At 41.4% G+C, this 21,643-nt stretch overlaps 1 protein-coding gene across 2 annotated transcripts in view; it reads left to right on the top strand.

The window, feature by feature from the left end:
• The window catches only part of LOC140740006 (ELAV-like protein 1), a 55,259-nt gene that overhangs the window by 11,800 nt on the left and 21,816 nt on the right, over window positions 1–21,643 (top strand). For both annotated transcript variants that reach the window (XM_073068780.1, XM_073068779.1), the window contains exon 3: window positions 14,327–14,430. In XM_073068780.1, the coding sequence (XP_072924881.1) occupies window positions 14,327–14,430 (104 nt within the window). The remainder of the gene's footprint in view (window positions 1–14,326; window positions 14,431–21,643) is intronic.

Genomic DNA, 21,643 nt, shown 5'->3' with positions numbered 1-21,643 from the left:
TTGAATGTCAACATTTCATAATCTGTTCATTTTATTAATTCTTAGTGTTATGTGCATTAAAGTGCCAATCTCACATTTTTCCACATATTCTTGCTGACTTAATTAGATTGTCCTTGTCTCATTAAAATCCATTTATGTTCTCCTCTTTACTTCAAGTTTTGTATTGCAGCAAACTTGGATGTATGACATTTGGTTTCTTGGCCAAATTTCATAAAAATCACATCTAATCGTCGATCCGTGGTACTTTATTCATCACACTCTTGAGAAAATTTAGTTTGTTCCCACTAAGCTCTTTTTGGTATAGATTAAAATTGGTAAATAAACCCATTTCCCACAGTTTCCTGTGCTTTAACCTTACTTACAGAATGCCTGTATGTGGCCTTATCCAAAACTACCTCTAAGTATAAATACGTGACTTGCGTTGGTTCTCGTCACTATCTGTTCTACCAGCGAAATCCTCAAAAAACTCAAATTGATTAGCTAGACATGATTTTGTTTTCATAAATTTTTTGACTATTCCTAGTCTGCAGTTAATTACCCAATATGTTATAGGTCCAGTTTCCCCTACTTTTGATGTTAGGCTGATTCACTTTCTTTTTCTTTCCTTTCTTAAATATTGGAGTCATATTTACTTCCCTCCAATATGTAGCAAACCCTCCAGGTTCTGTGGAATATTACAAACTGATAGTTAATGCATTCACTAAAACTAGCCACTTCCCAATATCTGGAATGTAAGTAATTAAGATTTAATTGCTTTGTCTCCCCTACTTTTCAATGCTTTTTATTGACTGATACTGACTCCCTTTGGTTTCTTGCTAATGCTAGATAGAGCCTTGGTTCTCTAGTATTTCAAGCAATTTTTTGTGTATTTCTTTATTCCCCGTTATTAATTCTGTGAGACTTGTTTCAGTATTTAAACAGGAAGAGGATATAAAGAGATAGCTGTACTGTCCATAGAGTACTAAAAATAGGCTATAAAATTGAAATTAATTGAATTAAAATTGAGTGTGCAAATAATATTCAGATGATACCAAGCTGTTTGTATTGTACATTTAAGGTATTGAGTACAGGTGGCCCCCATTTTTCGAGCGTTTGCTTTACGACAGCTCGCTGTTATGAAAGACCTACATTAGTACCTGCTTTTGCTAACCAAAGAAGATTTTCGCTTTTATGAAAAAGACGCCCGCTTTATACGTATGTTTACCCCAAGAAAGACTACCATGACCACGAAGCCTTGTGCGGGCAGTTGTGTGCGCATGCGTGTACGTGCCGATTTTGTTTTCCCCTCCAAGTCAGTTTTGGCTCACTGTCTTCCTGATTCTGATAAGTGAAACTACACCGTACATACAATATTTCCACTTTATATAGGCTGTATATCAAGTCAAGTCAACTTTTATTGTCATTTCGACCATAACTGCTGGTACAGTGCATAGAAAAAATGAGAACGTTTTTCAGGACCATGGTTTGTTACATGACACAGTACAAAAAACTAGACTGAACTACGTAATAAAAAAAACAACACAGAGAAAGCTACACTAGACTACAGACCTACACTGGACTGCATAAAGTGCACAAAAACAGTGCAGGCAGTACAGTAAATAATAAACAGGATGGTAGGGCAAGGTGTCAATCCAGGCTTCGGGTATCGTGGGAAGAAAGTGTTACATAGTCTGGTCGTGAGAGCCCGAATGCTTTGGAGCCTTTTCCCAGACGGCAGGAGGGAGAAGAGATTGTATGAGGGGTGCATGGGATCCTTTATAATGTTGTTTCCTTTGCGGATGCAGCGTGTAGTGTAAATGTCTGTGATGGCAGGAAGAGAGACCCCAATGATCTTCTCAGCTGACCTCACTATCCGCTGCAGGGTCTTGTGATCCGAGATGGTGCAATTTCCGAACCAGGCAGTAATGCAGCTGCTCAGGATGCTCTCAATACAACCCCTGTAGAATAGCATATCATTCCTGCTTTTACTATATGTTTGTGTTATTTTAGGTTTTATGTGTTATTTGGTATGATTTGGTAGGTTATTTTTTGGGTCTGGGAAAGCTCAAAAAATGTTCCCATATAAATTAATGGTAATTGCTTCTTCGCTTTACGACATTTCGGCTTATAAATGGTTCCATAGGAACACTCTACCTTCGGATAGCGGAGGAAACCTGTACGTAACTAAGTATATTTCTTCTTGTTTAGTAACATGTTTATTATTATAAATCAAAAAATGCTTTTTGATATTTTTTCAGATTTTTTTTACCCAAGAAGACAATGTATTTTAAATGTATAGATAAGACTAAGTAGGAAAGAATATTAAGTGCCTCCTTTTAAATTTATTTGCATCTTTTCGACAATACAGTTCCCATTTTGTATCATTTGGGAGCTATACAGATTTTGTTCAGTGATGGTATTAGCAAATCTCAGTAAGGATACTGTTCAGTAATCCCGTGTTCACTCTCCTTTCCTATCAGATTACTTTCTCTCCAGCCTTTTACCTTTCCTACCCACCTGGCCTCATCTATCACCTTCTAGCTATTCTCCTTCCTCTCCCTCCACCTTTTTATTTGGTCTCTTTTCCCTTCCTTTCCAGACCTGATGAAGGGTCTCTGACTGAAACATCAACTGCTTGTTCATTTCCATAGATGCTGTCTTGACTGCTGAGTTCCTCCAGCATTTTGTGTGTGTTGCTTTGGATTTCCAACATCTGTAGAATTTCTTGTGTTTGTTATTCTAAAATTTGCAGGCTGGGTTTGGAATTTGCTTGTCTTTAATGTTGTGCTACTAATTATGAGATCTTTTGCATATATAACTTATGCAACTGCGTCACAAATCCTTTTGACAATTGTATTTAAACAAGACTTTGCAGGGTTGTAAAAATGCCTCTCCAACCTCATTTCTCAATAACCTGTGCTGAATGGTATCTGTAATAGATGCATTGCCTCCGAATGTAGTGAGAGTAACCAATTTTGGTTTCCACAAAGCCAAGACTGTTCCATGTAATAATTCCTAAGTAAAAAGATTATGAAATGATGGCTAGTGCAGGAGCTAAATTTTATATTTTGTCCAACAAAAAGAAGTGTTGACTGTTCAGAATGTTGTACAGTCATGAAATTATCCAGTACATGCATGCTTTGTGGACAGAATAGAAAAGCGCTTAAATAAATATAGCGTTTTAACTATTAATTTCTAATGTGGTTAATTATTTTATGAAGTGTGTTTATATGTAGGATTTTGTTTCAGTCAGAGTTACATATTTTGATCTATTTTGTTTATTTGGCATCATTCTTCTATTAGCATTTGTGTTAACTCTCATAAAGAGTGTAATTTATTTGACCTCCACTCTGGTATGTGAAGGAAGGGTTATTTTACTTGCTGCCCAATGTCACCACCCTGCTTTCTGCTTTCCAACATCCCCCCCCCCCCCCCCCCCCATCCTTGCTGAAATTCTGGGTGGGAGGGGGTGGGTAGAATCAGTAATTATGCCTCTATTTATTTTCGTTCTATTCCCAATAATAAACTATCTCCCACTTTGGTGTTCAGTACGTTTTGAGGAAAGGTTAGAGCTACAATAGCATCAGCATGTAGACAGGAGAATGAGAACTTTGGGAAGGACTCTATACTGTCCACATTTTTAGTGGTAAATCTAGTGTGATAATTACCAATTTGCCAATCTCAAATTAAAAACTAAACTTGGGTTTCTAGTTTCCTTGCCTGGAGAAGAGGAAAGTTACCAATGCAGTAACCCAAAATTTATACAGTAAAAACTGTGTTAAGAATCAGAATAGAATGTTGAGCTATGTAACCTACCTTCTTCCTTGGTTCCATATCCCCAGCTTCCAAACCATGTCATCTGATCATCTGAAAGGATCTGAAGTTGGCCTGTTGGAACTTTCCATACTTATTTACCTACTGGGTCAGTGGCAGGAGCCATCCAACATCTGTTGCACTTTTTTTTTGACTGCAAGAAATTTCATCATTTTGAAGTGCTGTTTCTAATCCAATCTTAACAATGTCACTTAACAAAAAAAAGAGGCTAAGCTTTTATTCCCTGTGTGTCAATAAAGAACAGCAATAAACTAATTTATAGACACCTGTGCTTATATTTAAAATGATCAACATTTGCCGTGTACAGGTAGTCCCCAAGTTACGAACGTTTGAGTTACGGACAGCTCATACTTACGAACATCATCCGCCATTTAAAGTCAGATTGTGACGCTGTCTGCCATTTTAAGTCATTGTCGTTGACACTGTGTTGAGTGTTTAATTTTGTATTTGATTTAATTTTTCTTAGTAAGATTCACCTTGACACCCCCCCCCCCCCCCCCCCCCCCGTTCCAGTCGGCTGGTGGCGCAATGAGATCAGCGCCAGGCTGGAGAATGGAGGTTCCCGAGTTCGATTTAGTGACAGACCGCTCCTGTGCCAGGTTGATGTCGATCTAGTGACTCCCATACCATCTGTGTCGGGTTGATGTCGAGCCCGCAATTTGACCTCGTGAAAAAAAACACTGCCATCTCCAGTTTAAATTCCCACGCGGATTATTGTGGAGGATCAAATACCCAAACCCAGCACAGCCCCCACTGGTCCCATTTAACCTGTCTCAGTGCGGTGGAGTTTAGGACCCGGGGAATTCAGTGCAGTGGTCCTTAGGACCCAGCGGACCTTGGGAGCTGGCGGAGCTCAGGACCCTCCGCCTGCAGTGTTTCTGTTCCATTGACGGAAAGTGATCGTGATTGAAAATAAAGTGGAAATAATAAAACGTTTGGAAAGCGGTGAAACGCTATCGGTCATTGGAAAAGCGTTAGGCTACAGTGGTCAACGATTGGAACAATTTTAAAGGATAACGGGGATAAAGTGAGAATAATGGAGCACTTGAAAGGCCCTGCCCCGATGAAAGCTACAATTATTACTAAGCAACGCATTGGTTTAATTATTGGAATACATACGTTCCTTAAGTGTTTTATATGCATAGAAAGGTAAAATGTATACTACATACTAAGACAAACGTTTGACTAACTGACGCTAAATAATACTGGATATACTTGTTCTGACTTATGTACAAATCTGACTTAAAGCCGGACTCAGGAACGGAACTCGTACATAACCCGGGGACTGCCTGTATTGCAATATGGCTTTGCCACCTTAAACTCAAAATTTTAGTTTAAATGTAAATGTGGTTGTATGAAGATATTTACCTTTTGAAGAAAACAATGCAATATAAAACCTAATTTTCTAACTTTCAAGATAAAGTCTAGACATGAAATAATTAGGAAACAAGGGCAAACTATATTAAGAGTTTTAGCCATTTTGCTATTGTATGCAAATCTAGATAGTCTTTTGTGCAAATTGCGAACAAAGGTTGATTCCCTATTCCAGGGGTACGTTAATTTGGTTTGAGATGGACAGGTTTACAGAACCCTACTTGTGTTTGGTTATTCAACCTTGATTTCTGCACATGTTCAGTGATCAAATGTTATACTGCTCTACAAAAGATTCCTAAGTTAAGGGAGGGATTTATTAAGGTATATATTGCCCCTAGAACATCACAAACACTTCTGTGTTCTGTAATATTTTCCCTGTCCGGTGGTCATTTATCCTTTGTGCTGTAACTCCATTTGATTGTGCCTTAAGCTGAGTTAATATCACTTGTAGTATAATATTTGGTTTCAGGTTTTGGTCAGCAGTGGACTGCTGGTAAATATCCATCCATCTCTCAATTAACAGAATCAAATTGAATCCTTAATGATCATTTGAAGAAGACGCTTACTTTATTTCATTAGAAATTAACGAAAACGTTTAACCGTTAAGCACATTCTAATTGTACGGCTAAATACAGCAAAGTACTGCATTCTTGGAAGTCTGAAATAAAGCAAGAACTACTAGAAAGACTCAAGTTTATACAAATGCATGAACAGAACTATCAAAATCAGGTACAATGCTTTGTTCCTGAATTGATGTGATTTAGTTGAAGCTGCGTCCCACAGGGTTCCACTTACATACACTGTTACTGTCATTCCCAATAGATTTCTCAAACATTAGAACAGTAGGAAGCCATTCAGTCCTTCATACCTATTTTGCCATTCAGTAAGATCACTTTCCTGCAAGTACCCTATATTCATAAAATATAATCAAATATTGTTTTGATCTTTGTCTTGAATATAGTCAGCTAAACTTTACTATCCCATTGGGAGGTAATTCCTTCACCAACTTTGTCAGTCATTTGTTTAAACACCCCAACAAGGTGAAATAATATGCTTGCATCAACCACAGCAAGCCTCAAAAGAATTTTGTATGTTTTATGTGATTATTCTTCAAGACTTGAGAGCATACCTTCATCTACTTAATCTCTTACTTTTCTATGACAAACACATCATCCTAGATATCATTCTGAGGAATCTATTGTATTTTCTCTTTCATAAGAATAACCTTTGAATTTAGAAGCAGATTTGTCTTGTGTATTCCAGGTGTAGTGTCATGAAGGCCTTGTATAATTCATAAAGATGTCCGTAAGATACCTTTCCCTCTCTGAGGCAGAGCGTTCTGTACTCAGCCTTTGTCCCTCTGTGCCCACACCTCAGTGAGTTCTGCCCTCGCCATGATGCTGACCTTTCCTTCCGCTGCCTTCATCTCCGAGCTTACTCTTTGGCAAGGACTCTCCACCCCGCACCCATGATCCCTTTTCAGTCTTCAACCCTGCTCTTCCTGGACACCCTGCCCTGGTCTTCTGCCTACTTTTGCCATTTGCTGACAGGACAGCAACCAATTTGACTTCAATACACCTCACCCCAATTCCAGCCTCACTCCTTACAAACTCTGCTCTCCACTCCCTTCCCACTAACCCTAACCTCACCATCTAACTTGCAGATAAGGGGAATGCTGTAGTAGTCTGACATGCTGACCTGACCTCTCAGACACTTCTGCTTACTTGCCTCTTGACCAGGACCCCACTAAGGAGCACCAGACCATTGTCTCCCACACCATCACCAACCTTAATAGCTCTGGGGATCTCCCATCCACTGTCACCAACCTCATAGTTCCTACATCCTATCAGGTTCCCTGGCCCCTATCAGTTTATCTTTACAATGGATGTCCCGTTCCCCTCTACCACCACTCTCTTCCATCTAGCAGAACCTGTCCTCTCTCAATAATTTCTCCTTTGGCTCCTCCTACTTCCTTCAAACAAAAGGTGCAGCCATGGACACTCGCATGCATCCCAGCTATGCCTGCCTTTTTGTCAGCTACGTAGAACAGACTGTGTTCCAAGCCTACACTGGTGGCCATCCCCCATTTTTCCTACTCTACATTGACTATTGCATCGGTGGTGCTTCCTGCACCCATTTGGAACTTGTCAACTTCATCGATTTGGCCTCCAACCTCCACCCTGCCCTCAAATTTACCTGCTCCTGTTCCGGCACCTTCCTCCCCTTCAATCTCTCTGACTATCTATGGAGACAGCTCATCTACTGATGTCTAGTATAAACCCACAGACTCTACCTGAACTATACCACTTCCCACCCTGATGCTTGTAAAAATGCCATCCCCTTAATTCCTCCATCTCTGCTGCATCTGCTCTCAGGATGATGCTTTTCATTCCAGTACGATGGAAATGTCTCCTCCTTCAAAGAAAAGGTCTTTACTACTTCCACCATCAACGCTGTCCTCAACTGCATCTCTTCTATTTCATGGACATCTGCTCTCACCCCATCCTCCCACCACCTTACTTAGGGATAGGATTTCTCGATTCCTCATGTCCTGACTTACCACCCCACCAGCCTCCATGTCCAGCACATAATTCTCTAGAACTTATGGGGTCCCACCACCGAGCACATCTTCCACCCCCCCCCCCCCCCCACACTACCACCACGACTTTCTGCCTTCTGCAGGGATAGCTCCCTACGCGACTCCCTTGTCCATTCATCCCTCACCACTGATCTCTCTCCTGGCACTGATCCTTGCAAACGGAACACATGCTACACTTGCCTTGATACCACCTCCCTTGCTACCATTCAGTGCCCCAAACAGTCTTTCCAGGTGAGGCCACATTTCACCTGTGTGTGTGTCGGGGTCATATTCTGTGTCCAGTGCTCCTTGTGTGGCCTCCTGTATATCGGTGAGTCTGCTTCACTAATCACCTATGCCCCATCTGCCAGAAGAAGCGGGATCTTCCAGAGGCCACTCGTTTTAATTCCACTTCCCATTTCCATTCTGAGGTGTCTATCATGGCCTCCTTTACTGTTGCAGTGAGACCACACTCAGGTTGGAGAACAACACCTTGTATTCCATGTGGCTAGCCTCCAACCTGATTGGCATGAATATCGGTTTCTCGATGCCCCCTCCCCCCCCAACATTCCCCATGCCCTTTTCCTTCTTTCAATTTATCTCCTTGCTTGCCCTTTGGTACTCCTTCCCCCTTTTCTTTCTTCCGTGGCCTTCTGTCTTCTATTAGATTCCCCCTCCTCAAGCCCTCTATCTCTTTCATCAATCAACTTCCCAGCTCTGTACTTCACCCCTTCCCAGCTTCTCCTATCACCTTGTGTTTCTCCCTCCCCCCCCACTTTTACTCTACTCCTCATTTTTTTTCCTCCAGTTCTGCTGAAGGGTCTCGGCCTGAAGTGTTGATTGTACCCTTTGCCATTGGTGCTACCTGGTCTGCTGAGTTCCTCCAGCATTTTGTGTGTTGCTTAGATTTCTAGCAACTGCAGATTTTCTCTTGTTTGTGAGCAACTTGCTGTGCAATGTTTGTGATGTCAGCACATCCAGAAGAGGTCAAGAGCAGTGCCTCTCCATTCCTGGGAATGGCATGCATTGCCCTGGCAGACGATTCATTTGGATTTTGCCAGACCATTCATGGGTACAAATTTCTTGGCAGTAGCGGATGGAACTACAAAGTGGTCAGAAGTGTTCCCAATGGCCTCCACTATAGCATCGCACATTGTATGTTGAGAAGCCTCTTCTCCAGGACTGGTGTTCCAGAACTCTTAGTGACAATGGTCCAAAGTTTGTTGCAGAAAAGTTTCAGTCATTCCTGAAAATAAACGGAATAAGACATTGCATCTGCACTGTACCACCCAGCTACAGCTGGCTTGACAGAAAGGTTCATCCAGAGTCTTTAGAATACACTGAATATTGTCAGCAGAAAATACTACACTGACACTGAATCAAAAGCTTGCCAGTTTTCTCCTTGCACATCACAATGCAGCACACTCCACAACATACATACATTTTATATATACGTGCCTCATTAGAGAGAAAAGTAAATTGACTTATTTTCCAGGCAACTATGTTTTTCTTTTGATTAGTTTTTGGAGTTATAAAGCAACAGTAACCAAAGCTTCCACTATCTCTATACTCCATTCAAAGTTGTGCGAATTTTAAGACACATATTGGGAATTTATTGACTTCCATTCTCATAAATTTCTCTTAACACTGGTTTTACTGGTGTTAAATATGTTCCAATTGATTCAATGTAAACCTGTTCTCTTCAGCCGGGAATTTTTCCTGTCTTCCATAAAGGAAGGCAAATATGTTTGTTTAATTACTCAGTCACTTCCTTACTCAGAATAAATTCCCCACGTTGCTACAAGAGACCTGCTTTAATTTTTGCTAAATATTCCTTTTTTACATATCTTTAGAAACTTGTATTTCTCGCACCACTTTATACCCTTATTCTTTCCTTTTACCTATCAATGTTGAAAGGTTGAGCAACCTAGGGTTTTTCTCCCTGGAGTATTTTCACAATCCTGAGCTTTAGTGGGTATTTGTCCCTTAAATTATAAACTTAAATCTTATCCATTGCATGTATACTGTTCCTTGTAATGTAGTTTTTCAATTAGCCATGCCACACCTCATGCCTCAAACTGTTGGATTTAATCTTAATAAGAAATTCCAAAAAAAACCACATCTTACCACAAGACTCCTGAAAACTATTAAATTATTAATTAACCCTTTCTCATTGCACAGTATAGTCATTATCCAATATATGAAAAGGACGAGTTCCTGAAAAATGTTAACTGAAACTTTATAATTAAAATTTCACAATTTGTAATTAAGCTTATGTATGCTCTGGTGCACTATTCCAGTGAATGGAATGCGACATGCTATTTATTATAGTAGAAAATTGATTTGTAAGTTGAAGACAGTAGGATTAGTGAAAATTGAGAATCACCTGTACTTAATTTAAACTGAACAGTTCACTTGTTGGTTCATTATCATAAAGTACTGATCTAAGAAAGAAAGCATCTTCTGTGAAAGCATCACATTCACACTCCCACTCACTCTTATCATTTGATTCATCAGGATGCAGGTGAAACCCATTCCAAAAGAACAGCACCTTCCGCCTCAGACTAGGTGCCAGAACCCCACATTGAAGTCCCTTTCACCTGTGCCAATCTTTGAGCCATACCTTCAGCTCTCTGAATTTATTGCCTCATTGTTACTTGTGGCTTGGGTTATAATACAGAGGTTATTATCTTTGTAGGTCTATTTTTTAATTTGGTTGCTAACTTTTAATGACACCACAGAAGCACCTCCTTTTTATTGACCTATCTATGTCATTAGTTATGATCTGAACTATGACAGCTATGTCTTTCCTTCCTTAATTCCTCTCCAGCTTAAAGCATGAAACTCAGCCTTCAGAACCTATGCTACATCATAATATCCCTCAATGTTGTGCTCTTTCACAATTCCATTCCTTTTCACTTCCTGAGCATGAATGATCCCATATACAACATTGCTGCGGTCAGTTTGTTCATTTTTTTTACAGTCTGTATTCTAGTCCATAGGAGTTGCAAGCAAATACGTGTATGAAAATCTAACTTAATGATATAAATGTTGAAATTTCAACTAATGTATTTTTGTGTTTTCCCAGTGTTGTCATTTTTCTAGTAAATGTACACTGAATTGAATTGACTTTATTTCTTACATCCTTAACATAGATGAATAAAAAATCTTCACGTTAATGTCTCTGTCTAAATGTGAAATCATAGTAATTTATAGTAAATAGAACAGTCAATGTAACATAGAAATACACTCAAATCAGAGTGAGTTAATCAGTCTGATGGCCTGGTGGAAGAAGCTGTTCTGAAACCTGTTGGTTCTGGCTTTTATGCTGTGGTACTGTTTCCCAGATGGTAGCAGCTGGAACAGTTTGTGGTTAGGGTGACTCGGGTCCCCAATGATCCTTCGGGCCCTTTTTTCACACCTGTCTTTGTAAATGTCCTGAAACATGGGAAGTTCACAACTACAGATGTGCTGGGCTGTCCAGACCACTCTTTGCAGGATCCTGCAATTAGGGAAGGCACAGTTCCCATACCAGGCAGTGATGCAGCGGGTCAGGATGCTCAATTGTGCCCCTGTTGAAAGTTCTTAGGATTTGCAGGCCCATACCAAAATTCCTCAACTGTCTGAGGTGAAAGAGGTGCGGTTGTGCCTTTTTTACCACACGGCTGGTGTGTGCAGACCACGTGAGGTCCTCAGTGATGTGGATGCCGAAGAATTTAAAGCTGTTTACCCTCTCAATCCCAGATCCATTGATGTCAATAGGTGATAGCCCATCTCCATTCCTCCTGTAATCCACAACCAGCTCCTTTGTTTTTGTGACATTGAGGGAGAGTTTATTTTCTTGACACCACTGTGTCAGAGAGATAACTTCTTCCCTGTAGGCCTCCTTGTTATTGTTGGAGATTGGGCCAAACAATGTAGTGTCGTCAGCAAATTTAATTAGCAGATTAGAGTATACAGTCCTGAGGGGCTGCTGTGTTGAGAGTCAGCGGGGTGGAGGTGAGGGTGCCCACTCTGACCACCTGCTGGTTATCCGACAGGCAGTCCAGGATCCAGCTGCACAAGACATGTTCAAGGCCGTGGTCTCTGAGCTTCCTGTTGGGCTGGATGGAATTATGGTGTTGAATGCTGAACTGTAGTCCCAAGAACAGCATTCTCACATAAGCATCCTCCTTCTCCAGATGTGTAAGGACAGTATGTAGGGTAGTGGCTATTGCGTCATCTGTCGGTCAGTTGTGTTAGTAGGCAAATTGTAAGGGATCCAGTTTGTGTTGTAGCAAGCTGCAGATGTAATCCTTGAACAGCCTCTCAAAGCATTTGCTTTTTATTGAGGTGAGTGCAACGGGACACTAGTCGTTCAGACATGATACCTTGGTCTTTCTTGGTAGAGGGACAGTGGTGGATAATTTGAAGCAGGAGGGCATTCTACGCTGGGAGAGGGAGAGATTAAAAATATCTGTAAACACACCTGCCAGTTGTACTGCGTACATCCTGAGTAATTGCCCTGAGATGCTGCCCAGTCCCGCAGCCTTGCGACCATCCACTCGTTGGAAACATCTGTGTACCAGAGATGGCCAGGTTGTAGGTTGCAGCCGTGGCTTTCCCTGGAGGTTCAGAGTGACATTGGATTGAGCGTAAAAGTGATTGAGCTCATCTAGGAGAGAGGCCGGGATGTTGGTGGCACCACTACATTTGGCATTGAAGTCTGCAATGGTATGCAAATCTCACCACAAGGCATGAGTGCTATTCATTGTGAATCTTGATCAATCTTGCTTCTGTATTGTTGTTTCGCAGCCTTGATAGCTTTACGCAGATCGTAGCTGCTTTTCTTGAGCTCCAGCTGATTGCTGGCATTGTAAGCTCTATGTCGCATGCTAAGTGCTGCTTGCACTGAACTTTTGATCCAGGGTTTCTGGTTCAGGAAGCTCCTGAGCAACTTCTTGTGGACAGCATCGTTGATGCACTTCTGGGTGAAGGACGTGACTCCATCCGTGAACTCGGGAGCATCCTCATGGAAGACATTCCAGTCGACGTCATCGAAGCAGTCCTGCAGCATGGAGGCCAATTGGTTAGACCATCAGTGGATGGTTTTAACTATGACCGCCTCTTGTTTCAGCTTCTGCTTGTACGTTGGCAAGAGCAGAATCGAAGATTGGTCTGATTTTCCAAAAGCTGGGCAAAGGAGAGCTTTGTAAACATTGCGGAACGAGCGTAGCAGTGATCAAGTGTCTTATCCCCGCGAGTGCTCACCTGCATGTGCTGATAAAACTTCAGAGAGACATTTGTTCGCAACACTCGATCAAAGTCACTGGCGACAGTGAAGGCAGCCTTTGGGTGTGCACTCTCCATCATACTGTTTCTTGAGAACCAGGTCAGTATCAGCCTGTGGCAAAATGTACACCGCTGTAATGATAACAGCTGTGAACTCCCTAGGCAGCCGGTAGGGTCTGCACAGCAGCACCAGGTATTCCCTGTCTGGGGAACAAAACGATTTGAGAGCATGTACATTCTGGGGGTCACACCAAGCATTATTCACCATGAAGCATACCCCTCCTCCTCCCAGAGAGGTTATTTGACCTGTCCACCCGGAACAGGGAGAACCCAGAGGGCTCGATAATATGGTCCGGTATCTCCTCCGTCAGTCAGGTCTCCATGAAGCACAAAACATTGCATTCCTTTATTTCCCGCTGATAGGAGATTCTGGCTCTCAGTTCACACAGCTTGTTGTCGAGGGACTGAAAGTTAGCCAGGAGCATACTTGGGAGCGGCAGCGGATTTACATGCCGGCTCTTCTTTCTCGCCTCCGGCGCTTCCGAGGTAGTCGCAGTGTAAGTGATAAGTCTCCCATGGATCAAGCAAGCAGGGGTTCCCAGTGTAGGAAAGGCGGCACATTGTGGGTAAATACCATCTTTCTGATGTTCAGAAGGGTCAGTCTATTGTATCTGATGTGACAATCAGCTACTTGAACAAAAAATGCGGAGCAAATTGTAGAAATTAGTAGTATACTGCTGAAGATAGATCTAACAATGTACTTGATTGTGTTTATATTGCAGTTTCAATTCGGTCTGAGGATGGATTATAAGTTACACTTAATATAGATCTATATTTGAAATTTAGTGCAATTTTTTTTTCAGTTTTACCATTCTGCTGATTTTGCTTAAAATTTTTATGTGTAGTTGCTTGGAAAAGAAAAGAAAATCCCCAAGGAAACATATAATGCATAGTCTTTTGACTCCTGCTCTAGGCAGGCTTTTTATTAAAAAAAATTAGTGTTGAATGAGAAAGCTGCATCACTCTACCAGTCTCTTATTCCTCAACTTCTGAGTTTTATTTAGATGTTGTATTTTCATCAGTGGATTTTATATGCAATGCATGCTTAGGAATAATTAACAAAATGGACAGCGGATTTTGTGAAAATTATAGTTGGTAGAACACCTGTTTATGTAAGCAGTTATTTTCATATAATACAGTTGACAAATTTAAATGAAAACTGGAAGTATGAAAGATAATGCTAAAGAAATATTAACTGGGATGTTGCTGACAACACTTTGTTTAAAATAGGTCACAGCCTCGGATATGGGTTTGTGAATTATGTGGATGCTAAAGATGCAGAGAGAGCTATTAATACACTTAATGGTCTGAGGCTGCAATCAAAAACTATAAAGGTAAGATCTCAAAGCAACATTATTTATATGTTGAGGTATTGACCCGCAAAGTTTGGGAAATGATCTGTATTTCCCAGGGACTCATTGTGTACTTTTATTGTTTCCATATTTCCTAATGATATAAAAGGCCATTCCAGTCATTGAATTTTTGCCAGCTCTCAAGGTAATTTTATTACCTTAAGTGTTTCCCTATAATTTTTCCTTGTGTCCCTATTGACATCCCTTCTGGTTCTCCTCACATTTGAGGTAATTTACACTTGGCAACCAGCACATCTATGAAGGAAGCAGGAGCTCCTAGAGGAAACTTCTGTGGTCACTGGGAGAATATGCACTCTATACAGACAGTCCTTAAGGAACAGACAGCCTGAGGTGCCAGAGCTTGGTGAAAACTACAGTTGCTAAGCAGTAGTAGAGTGCAGTGAGTAAGATTGGTACACACTCTTTGCCTTATGGGTGTTTAGTGAAGCATTCAATAAAAAGCCTACAGTGGCAGCCTCCAAATGTGTATACAGGCAGAAGTCACCTGCATACTACAGCTGGATAGCTGAAATGTGAGTGACCTTTGTTCAAGATAATGCTGAGCCACACTTTGTTGAGTACTATCAACAGTTTTGGGCCCCATATCTCAGAAAGGATGTGTTGTCAATGGAGAGAGTTCAGAGGAGGTTCACGAGGTTGATTCCAGGAATGAACGGGTTAACATTTGAGCACTCGGCAGGTTTGGGCCTGTACTCACTGGAATTTAGAAGAATGTGGGAGTTCAGGGGAATCCACTTGGTGGATGTGCATAGGGTGCTTCCTGTGGTGGAGATGTCCAGGTCTAGAGGACACAGCCTCAAAATTCAGGAGTGAACCTTTAGAACAGAAAGTAGTAAATCTGTGGAATGCTCTGCCACAGACTGTGCTGGAGGCTAAGTACCTGCATATATTTAAGACAAATATTGATTGTTTCCTGATCGGCCAGAGCATCACAGGATATGGAGGCAAGGCAGGTGGATGGGGTTGAGTGGGAGTCAGGAGCAGCCATGATGGAACGGCGGAGCAGACTCTATGGGCTGAATAACCTAATTCTGTTCCTATGTATTATGGTCTAACAGTCTAAAAGAGGAGCTGATGAAATTGGTAGTTTTCCATTCATCCTGTGGATTAGTTGCATACTATTGAACAGTTTTTGGAGGTGAGGTGGAAAATTATGATATGGAAGATTGAGGAGAGGGTTGGAGTACTAACGTGGTGTTGCTTGATCTCATTCTACGTGATATTCCTGCTGGATAAAATCAGAGCTTGCCTGTCATTGTAGAATAGGTGCAGAAAGGTAGTGAATTGTTGTGTACTGTCAAATTGGGAACTCCCCTTTGGGCGGTGTCACAAAAATCTTTTGTAAGGTTAAGAAAGGCTCTCTAGTATTTGATGCTGTTCCCTGCATTTTATTCGGAGTTGTCTCACAAATGGCCTCTTTGTACCTCTTGAAGAATTCACACTGCCACTCAATAGCTATTTGACCACTAGGCAGAGCAATGTTGTTGCAGTGATTTTTCCTGTGACAGATAGCAAGGGCCCTCCTGTACTTTTCATAATCAGTTTGGATTCTGTCCTGAAGATGGCCATGACCATGGCATTACTAAGATTCTCTGACTTCTGTGGTGATGCAGATAAGTTTATATAATTGTATAATTATTTCTTCTGCCATATTATAGAAATTATACTACTTGCTGAAAAATACTATTATTTTCTAACTCATTGGTCATTTTATAGTAGTGAGAGTTTATTGGCAAATATTTTATCTGGTGGATTTGAGGATATTTTTGCCAGTGGTTGCTGATTGTTTCACTCTCCTTGATAAGCTCTGTTATCTTGGTTCAGCAGGACAGGCCCTTGTGTGTTTGAATTAATTCTGGTCTTCGTAACATGTAGGAATCCATACAGATTGTTATAGCTTATTGCTGGATGCATTCTTGCATCCAACATCTTTTCTGAGGTTGCAAGTTTTTTTTGTTGGGCCTCTTTGCTAAGGTGCCCTTGAGTCATGTGGAGTTTCTAATCCATAAAAGGCTTGAACATTAGCTCCTGGGCAACATGTTCATTCTCATCAAAACATGTTCTGGTGGAGAAAGCAAGAGTCTCTCTCACAAGTGCTAATGGTGAATTTTGGAGAAATCTGAACGGTGGGCAACATGTGGCTTTTGTTGATTGGGAGTCTTCATGTTGTTTGTCATCTCTGTCTAAGAAGATCTTTCTGTGCAAAAACCTTCAGAAGCTTGCCTTTCCCCAGGTGAATATGCCTTTTACTGCAAATCTGTTTGTGCTCATCTATCTGCAAATGGCGGGCATCATCTATTCAGCAGATACAAGGCACCCAAAACAAGCACACCAATCTCCAAACTAAACATTTCTAGGATAAGAAAATACTTTAAGGGTGTCACTATTGGAGACGAGTGGGGAAGGAGTTGATTTCTTTATTGACTGTGAGAACTCCTAACCTATGACAGTGTTATGAATAAGGAGAAACCAAATATCTGGAGCCTCTTCAGTGGTACATACGAACTTTTAAAAAATGACGGAAATCGCTCAACTATCCTCCACTAACCTGACCTGCATGTTGTAGAGTCTGGGCTTTGCACGTGCCTGAGCTGCCACATCAGAAGCTACAGGACTGGGGGGGGGGGAATAAATTAATTCTCAACCTCATGATGATGAGCTTTAAATCCTGCTCTTCCTCAGCTCCACCACCTACTCTCTCTCCCCCCCCCCACCCCCCCATTTCCTCTTTGTAACTGTGGTATTCTGTGGATAGTTTATCCTCTTATTGCAGATAAATTGCCAAAGTGGTCACAATGCATTGTTGCACTCACAGAGATAAAATAACTTGATTTAAAAAAAACTTTCTGATCTGTTCAGCTGAATTCCTTGTTGATGACTAGATATGTGTAAAAGTTTACACTTACATGTTTTATTTTTTGTGTGGCCCTTGATAAATAAAATAGTTGAAGTTCAAGCACAACCACGTAGCCAGGATTCTTGGTGAAAGTGAGTTAAAGCCTTGATCAGTAGCAAAATCCTTCTTTGTAATAGGTGGAGAAAATAGGATGTGGGATTGGGAGATGCTAACTGCACTAGTGCGCATATAGTAAAACCAAATGAAATGCTGAATGAATTATCCAAATTTTTCAAAAAGATATTCTCCTGTAAATATAGCCGCAGTGGCAATTATATCATTAAGTGTGTTAGTAAATATCTTTGTATTCAATTATTTTGCAATTTTGGCCAGCTGTAACTGTATTACATTTCAAGACACACGTTTCCATCTCCTCCCCTTTTCACATTGCAATGAGATCATTCTTGATTCTCCCACTCTCACCACTCACTCCTTATTTTATTGCCCACACCTGTGAACTTGCAAGAGATATAACCTTTGCCCTTTAATTTCTTCCTTTCTTACTATCCATAAACCCAAATGGTCTTCAAGTGAAGTAGTGATTCATTTGGAGAAGTAAAATACAGATTGGCTGATCACTAGGTGGAGTATCTACCTTTAGTCTTCAGGAGTAACTGAGCTTTCAACTGTCTACCACTTTAATCTTCCATCCCACTCCTTTAACCTATTTTGTCTGTAGCTTCCTGTACTATTATAATGTGCCCCAACACAAGCTTGATGAACAACACCTCATTATTTGTCTCCAAATGTTGTTGGAATATTGGAATTCCTGAATATTGAACATCCTTCTGGAATATTGTTGAGATTTCCGGCTTTAGATAATTAGTAGAACTGGCCAGTTTTTGTAACATATTCATTTGAAGAATCCAGGCTTCACAGTTTGACCTAGCATTTAATTGTCCGGCCTTAGCCGCAGTTGTGAAGTTGGTGGTGAACTGCTTGCTTAAACCACTGACACCACTATTTTAGGCTTTGAGCTTCTATAGTTTTTTTTTGTTTGTTTAATATTCATTACATTACTAAGGTTTATTTAAAGTATTGTTGTTGTAATCTATAGGAAAACTTGTATGTGAAACTAACATGTTTTAATGTACTTTAATGATGCCTCATAGGTTTGTGTTAGTAATAATGGTAGAAATAAATGCTTTGCAGTTAAGAATATGGTCTCCCAGCAGATCCCAAGCTTGGGATAACAATTTATTTTTCCACTAGTTATATGACTGTGTCAGTGTTTCATAGTTTTTATTCATATAAGGGCGATGGGCTGTGCAGACTGAACTGGTATTTATTTGCCTATCCTTGAAATAGTGGTGGTGAGCTATTTTCTTGAACCTCTGCTTTCCTTGGTATGTGGGTGTTCCTATGATGCTATTAGGGAGGAACGTCCAGTATCTTAACTCAGTGACAGTGAAGGAATGGCTATAGTCATGATGCTGTGTGTCTTGGAGGGCAACATCTTGACAGTACTTTTACTGAGTTTTGTCCTTCTAGTTTGTAGAAATAGTGGTTTAGAAGGTGCTGTCTAAGGAGTCTTGATTGTTACTATGGTGCATCCTGTAGATGGTACAAACAGGTGGTGCTGGAGTGATTGAATGATTGTGGAGTGGATGTTTTATCAAGCAGGATTCTCCGTCCTCTAAGGTTTGAGCTTGCTTTTTGTTGAAGCTCTACTCATCTAGGCAAGTGGTAAGTATTCCATCATACTCCTGACCAGCCTTGTAGATGTGTGGACAGGCTTTGAGAAGTTGGGTGAGTTACTCACCTCGATTCCTAGTCTAAAGCCATCTTTTGTAGTCACATTATGTATATGGTTATACTAGTTCAGTTTCGGCTCAGTGGTATCCCCCAGGATATTGACAGAGAGTATTCAGTGATGTAATTTGATGAAATGAAAGGGAATAATAGCTGGATTTTCTGTTAGCTATTATCTTTCCTTGACACTTGTGTGACATAAATTTTACTTGCCACTGTCAGCCAGCCTCAATAATCTCCGTGTTATGCTGTATTTGCTGTAGACTGCTTCATTATTTCAGGACCTGGGAATGATACTAAAGGTTGTGCAATCATCACTAAACGTTCTTCAATTCTTAAAGGGAAGTAATTGATGCAGCTCAGAATGTTGCACTTAAGACACTACCCTAAGAAGGAATTGCTGAGATGTCCTGTGACTGAGATGAATGACATACCCCACCACAACAATCTTCCCATTCTTCCCAATGTGGTTTTTCCCTGATTCCGGTTGACTTCAGTTTAGCTAGATCTTCTTGATGTCATACTCAATCAAATGCTGCCTTGAAATTAAGGGATATTAATCTTGTTTCATTTGTGGAGTTCAACAACTTTGTCCATGCTTTGACAACAGCTGTAATGAGGTCAGGAGCTTAGTGATACTGGTGAACTCAAACTAGTCTTATCTGAGTGAATTCCTTTATCAGTTATTTCTTCCGTTACCTTGCTGATGATCTAGAGTAGACGGATGGGTTGGGAATTGGCCAGGTTGGATTTGACATGATTATTATTGATTCCAAGATGGCGGCGCGATACAGCTTGCAGCGGCCACTCCGGAGCTGATTATCTGTTATTTGTGAAGTGGGGTGCCGTGCGCAATCATAATCGATTGAAAACGGACGTGGGAGCATGGAGGAACATCGTGAAATCTCCAGGAAGACCTTCTTCGTTGCTGCTGCTTCTGTGAGGTTCGGGACTCTGCTGGGAAGAACAGGCCCCCAGTCCTCGGGGTCGTGTTGCCGGTAGCCGTTGGTCTTAATACGCTCGGCAGAGTATGGTGTTCGGAGAAGCTGTGCCGGAGGGGAAGGTCGTTGGCTCGGAGGTTTGACGAACTCGGAGTCTGCTGTGATCAGGTCGCTTTCTGTGTGTGCTGCGTCTGCGAGGCTGAGTCGGGCGGCGCCGTTGAAGTCCATAGCCGGGGTATTCCCTTCTGCCGCCGGCGTGGGATGGCGAGTCTGGCGGGACCCTGGGGACTTGTGGAAACTGTGTGGTGATTTCTTTTGAACTTATAGTCCTTTAACATCTTTGGACTACTTTTACTGTGCCCATAGTCTGTTTTTTTATCAATTATGCTATTGTTTGCACTGTTGTAACTATATGGTTTTGTGCAGGTCTTGTAGCTTTAGTTTTTGGTCTTGCTTGGTGGATTTGGAGCTCCTTTCCGGGGAACGCGCTAAGACGGTAGCGCGATATTAATACGCAGCAGCCTCTCCGGACTCTGGATTGGGGATTGCCAAATGTTATGTGGATTTTCTGGTGTAGTCTGTCATATGCTTTTGTGATATCATTCTGGAGGAACGTTGTCTCATTTTTTAACTGCATTGCATTTGTGGTTTCTAAATGACAATAAACTGAATCTGACATGTCACTTGTGGACAGGGCAGAGCTATGCAATTCTCTACATTGGCTAGATGCTAATATAGCTGCACTACAACAGCTTGACTAAGGGCACAGCAAGTTCTGGAGTGTCTTTAGTACCATAGTGGGAATGTTTTCAAGGCCCATAGGCTATGTTTCTGTCCATTACCTTCTGCCATTTCTTGAGCTCACATGTAGTGAATCAAATTGGCTGAAGATTGGCATCTATCCTGTGGGGGAACACTGGCTGAGGCTGATATGCATTATCACTTGGCACTTCTGTCTGAAGATTCTTGCAAATGCTTTCTCTTTCTGATGTCCAGGGGTGGGGTTGGAGTCCAGACCTGGGGTCCATGGACCCCTTGGTTAGTGGTAGGGGTCCATGGCATAAAAAGGGTCGGGAACTGCTGATCTATTGCGCAGTGTTTGTTGTTGGGCAAACTTACAGTTCTTCGGTTTACCAGGTTGCTTCTTCATTTTGAGATGCGTCTGCTGCTTTTCCTGGCATGCCCTCTTGTGCTTCTTCAAGGAGTCAGGGTGATAGCCTAGTTTGATGGTGATTATAGGGTATGGGGTTTGCTGGCCAATGAGGTTGCAGATTGTGGTTAGTGCCATTCTGATGTGGCTGTTGACCTGCTACACTTCATAGTAATTCCTCTGATTAGAATTGGCTGCAAGTTCCTCTCCACGCCTTGTGGTGCATCGGGCGACAACCTTGCTGTTTTTTTTTAGCATTTGTCTGTTTATTACGAGATCGAGTTGCTAGCTCAATGCTCAATCCAGCACAGATGGAAAGTGTGCAAGGAGCTGGCCGGATTCAAACCTGAGACCACTCACCCTGAAGTCCAGTGTGGATGCCACTATACCACCAGCCAGCTATGCTTCCTAGGTGCCTAGTCCTTGATGCTAATC

Source organism: Hemitrygon akajei, chromosome 16 (assembly GCF_048418815.1).
Source record: "Hemitrygon akajei chromosome 16, sHemAka1.3, whole genome shotgun sequence".
In the NCBI taxonomy this organism is placed as follows: domain Eukaryota; kingdom Metazoa; phylum Chordata; class Chondrichthyes; order Myliobatiformes; family Dasyatidae; genus Hemitrygon; species Hemitrygon akajei.
The sequence above is the reverse complement of the archived record's forward strand: the minus strand, read 5'-3'. Positions and strand labels throughout refer to the sequence as shown.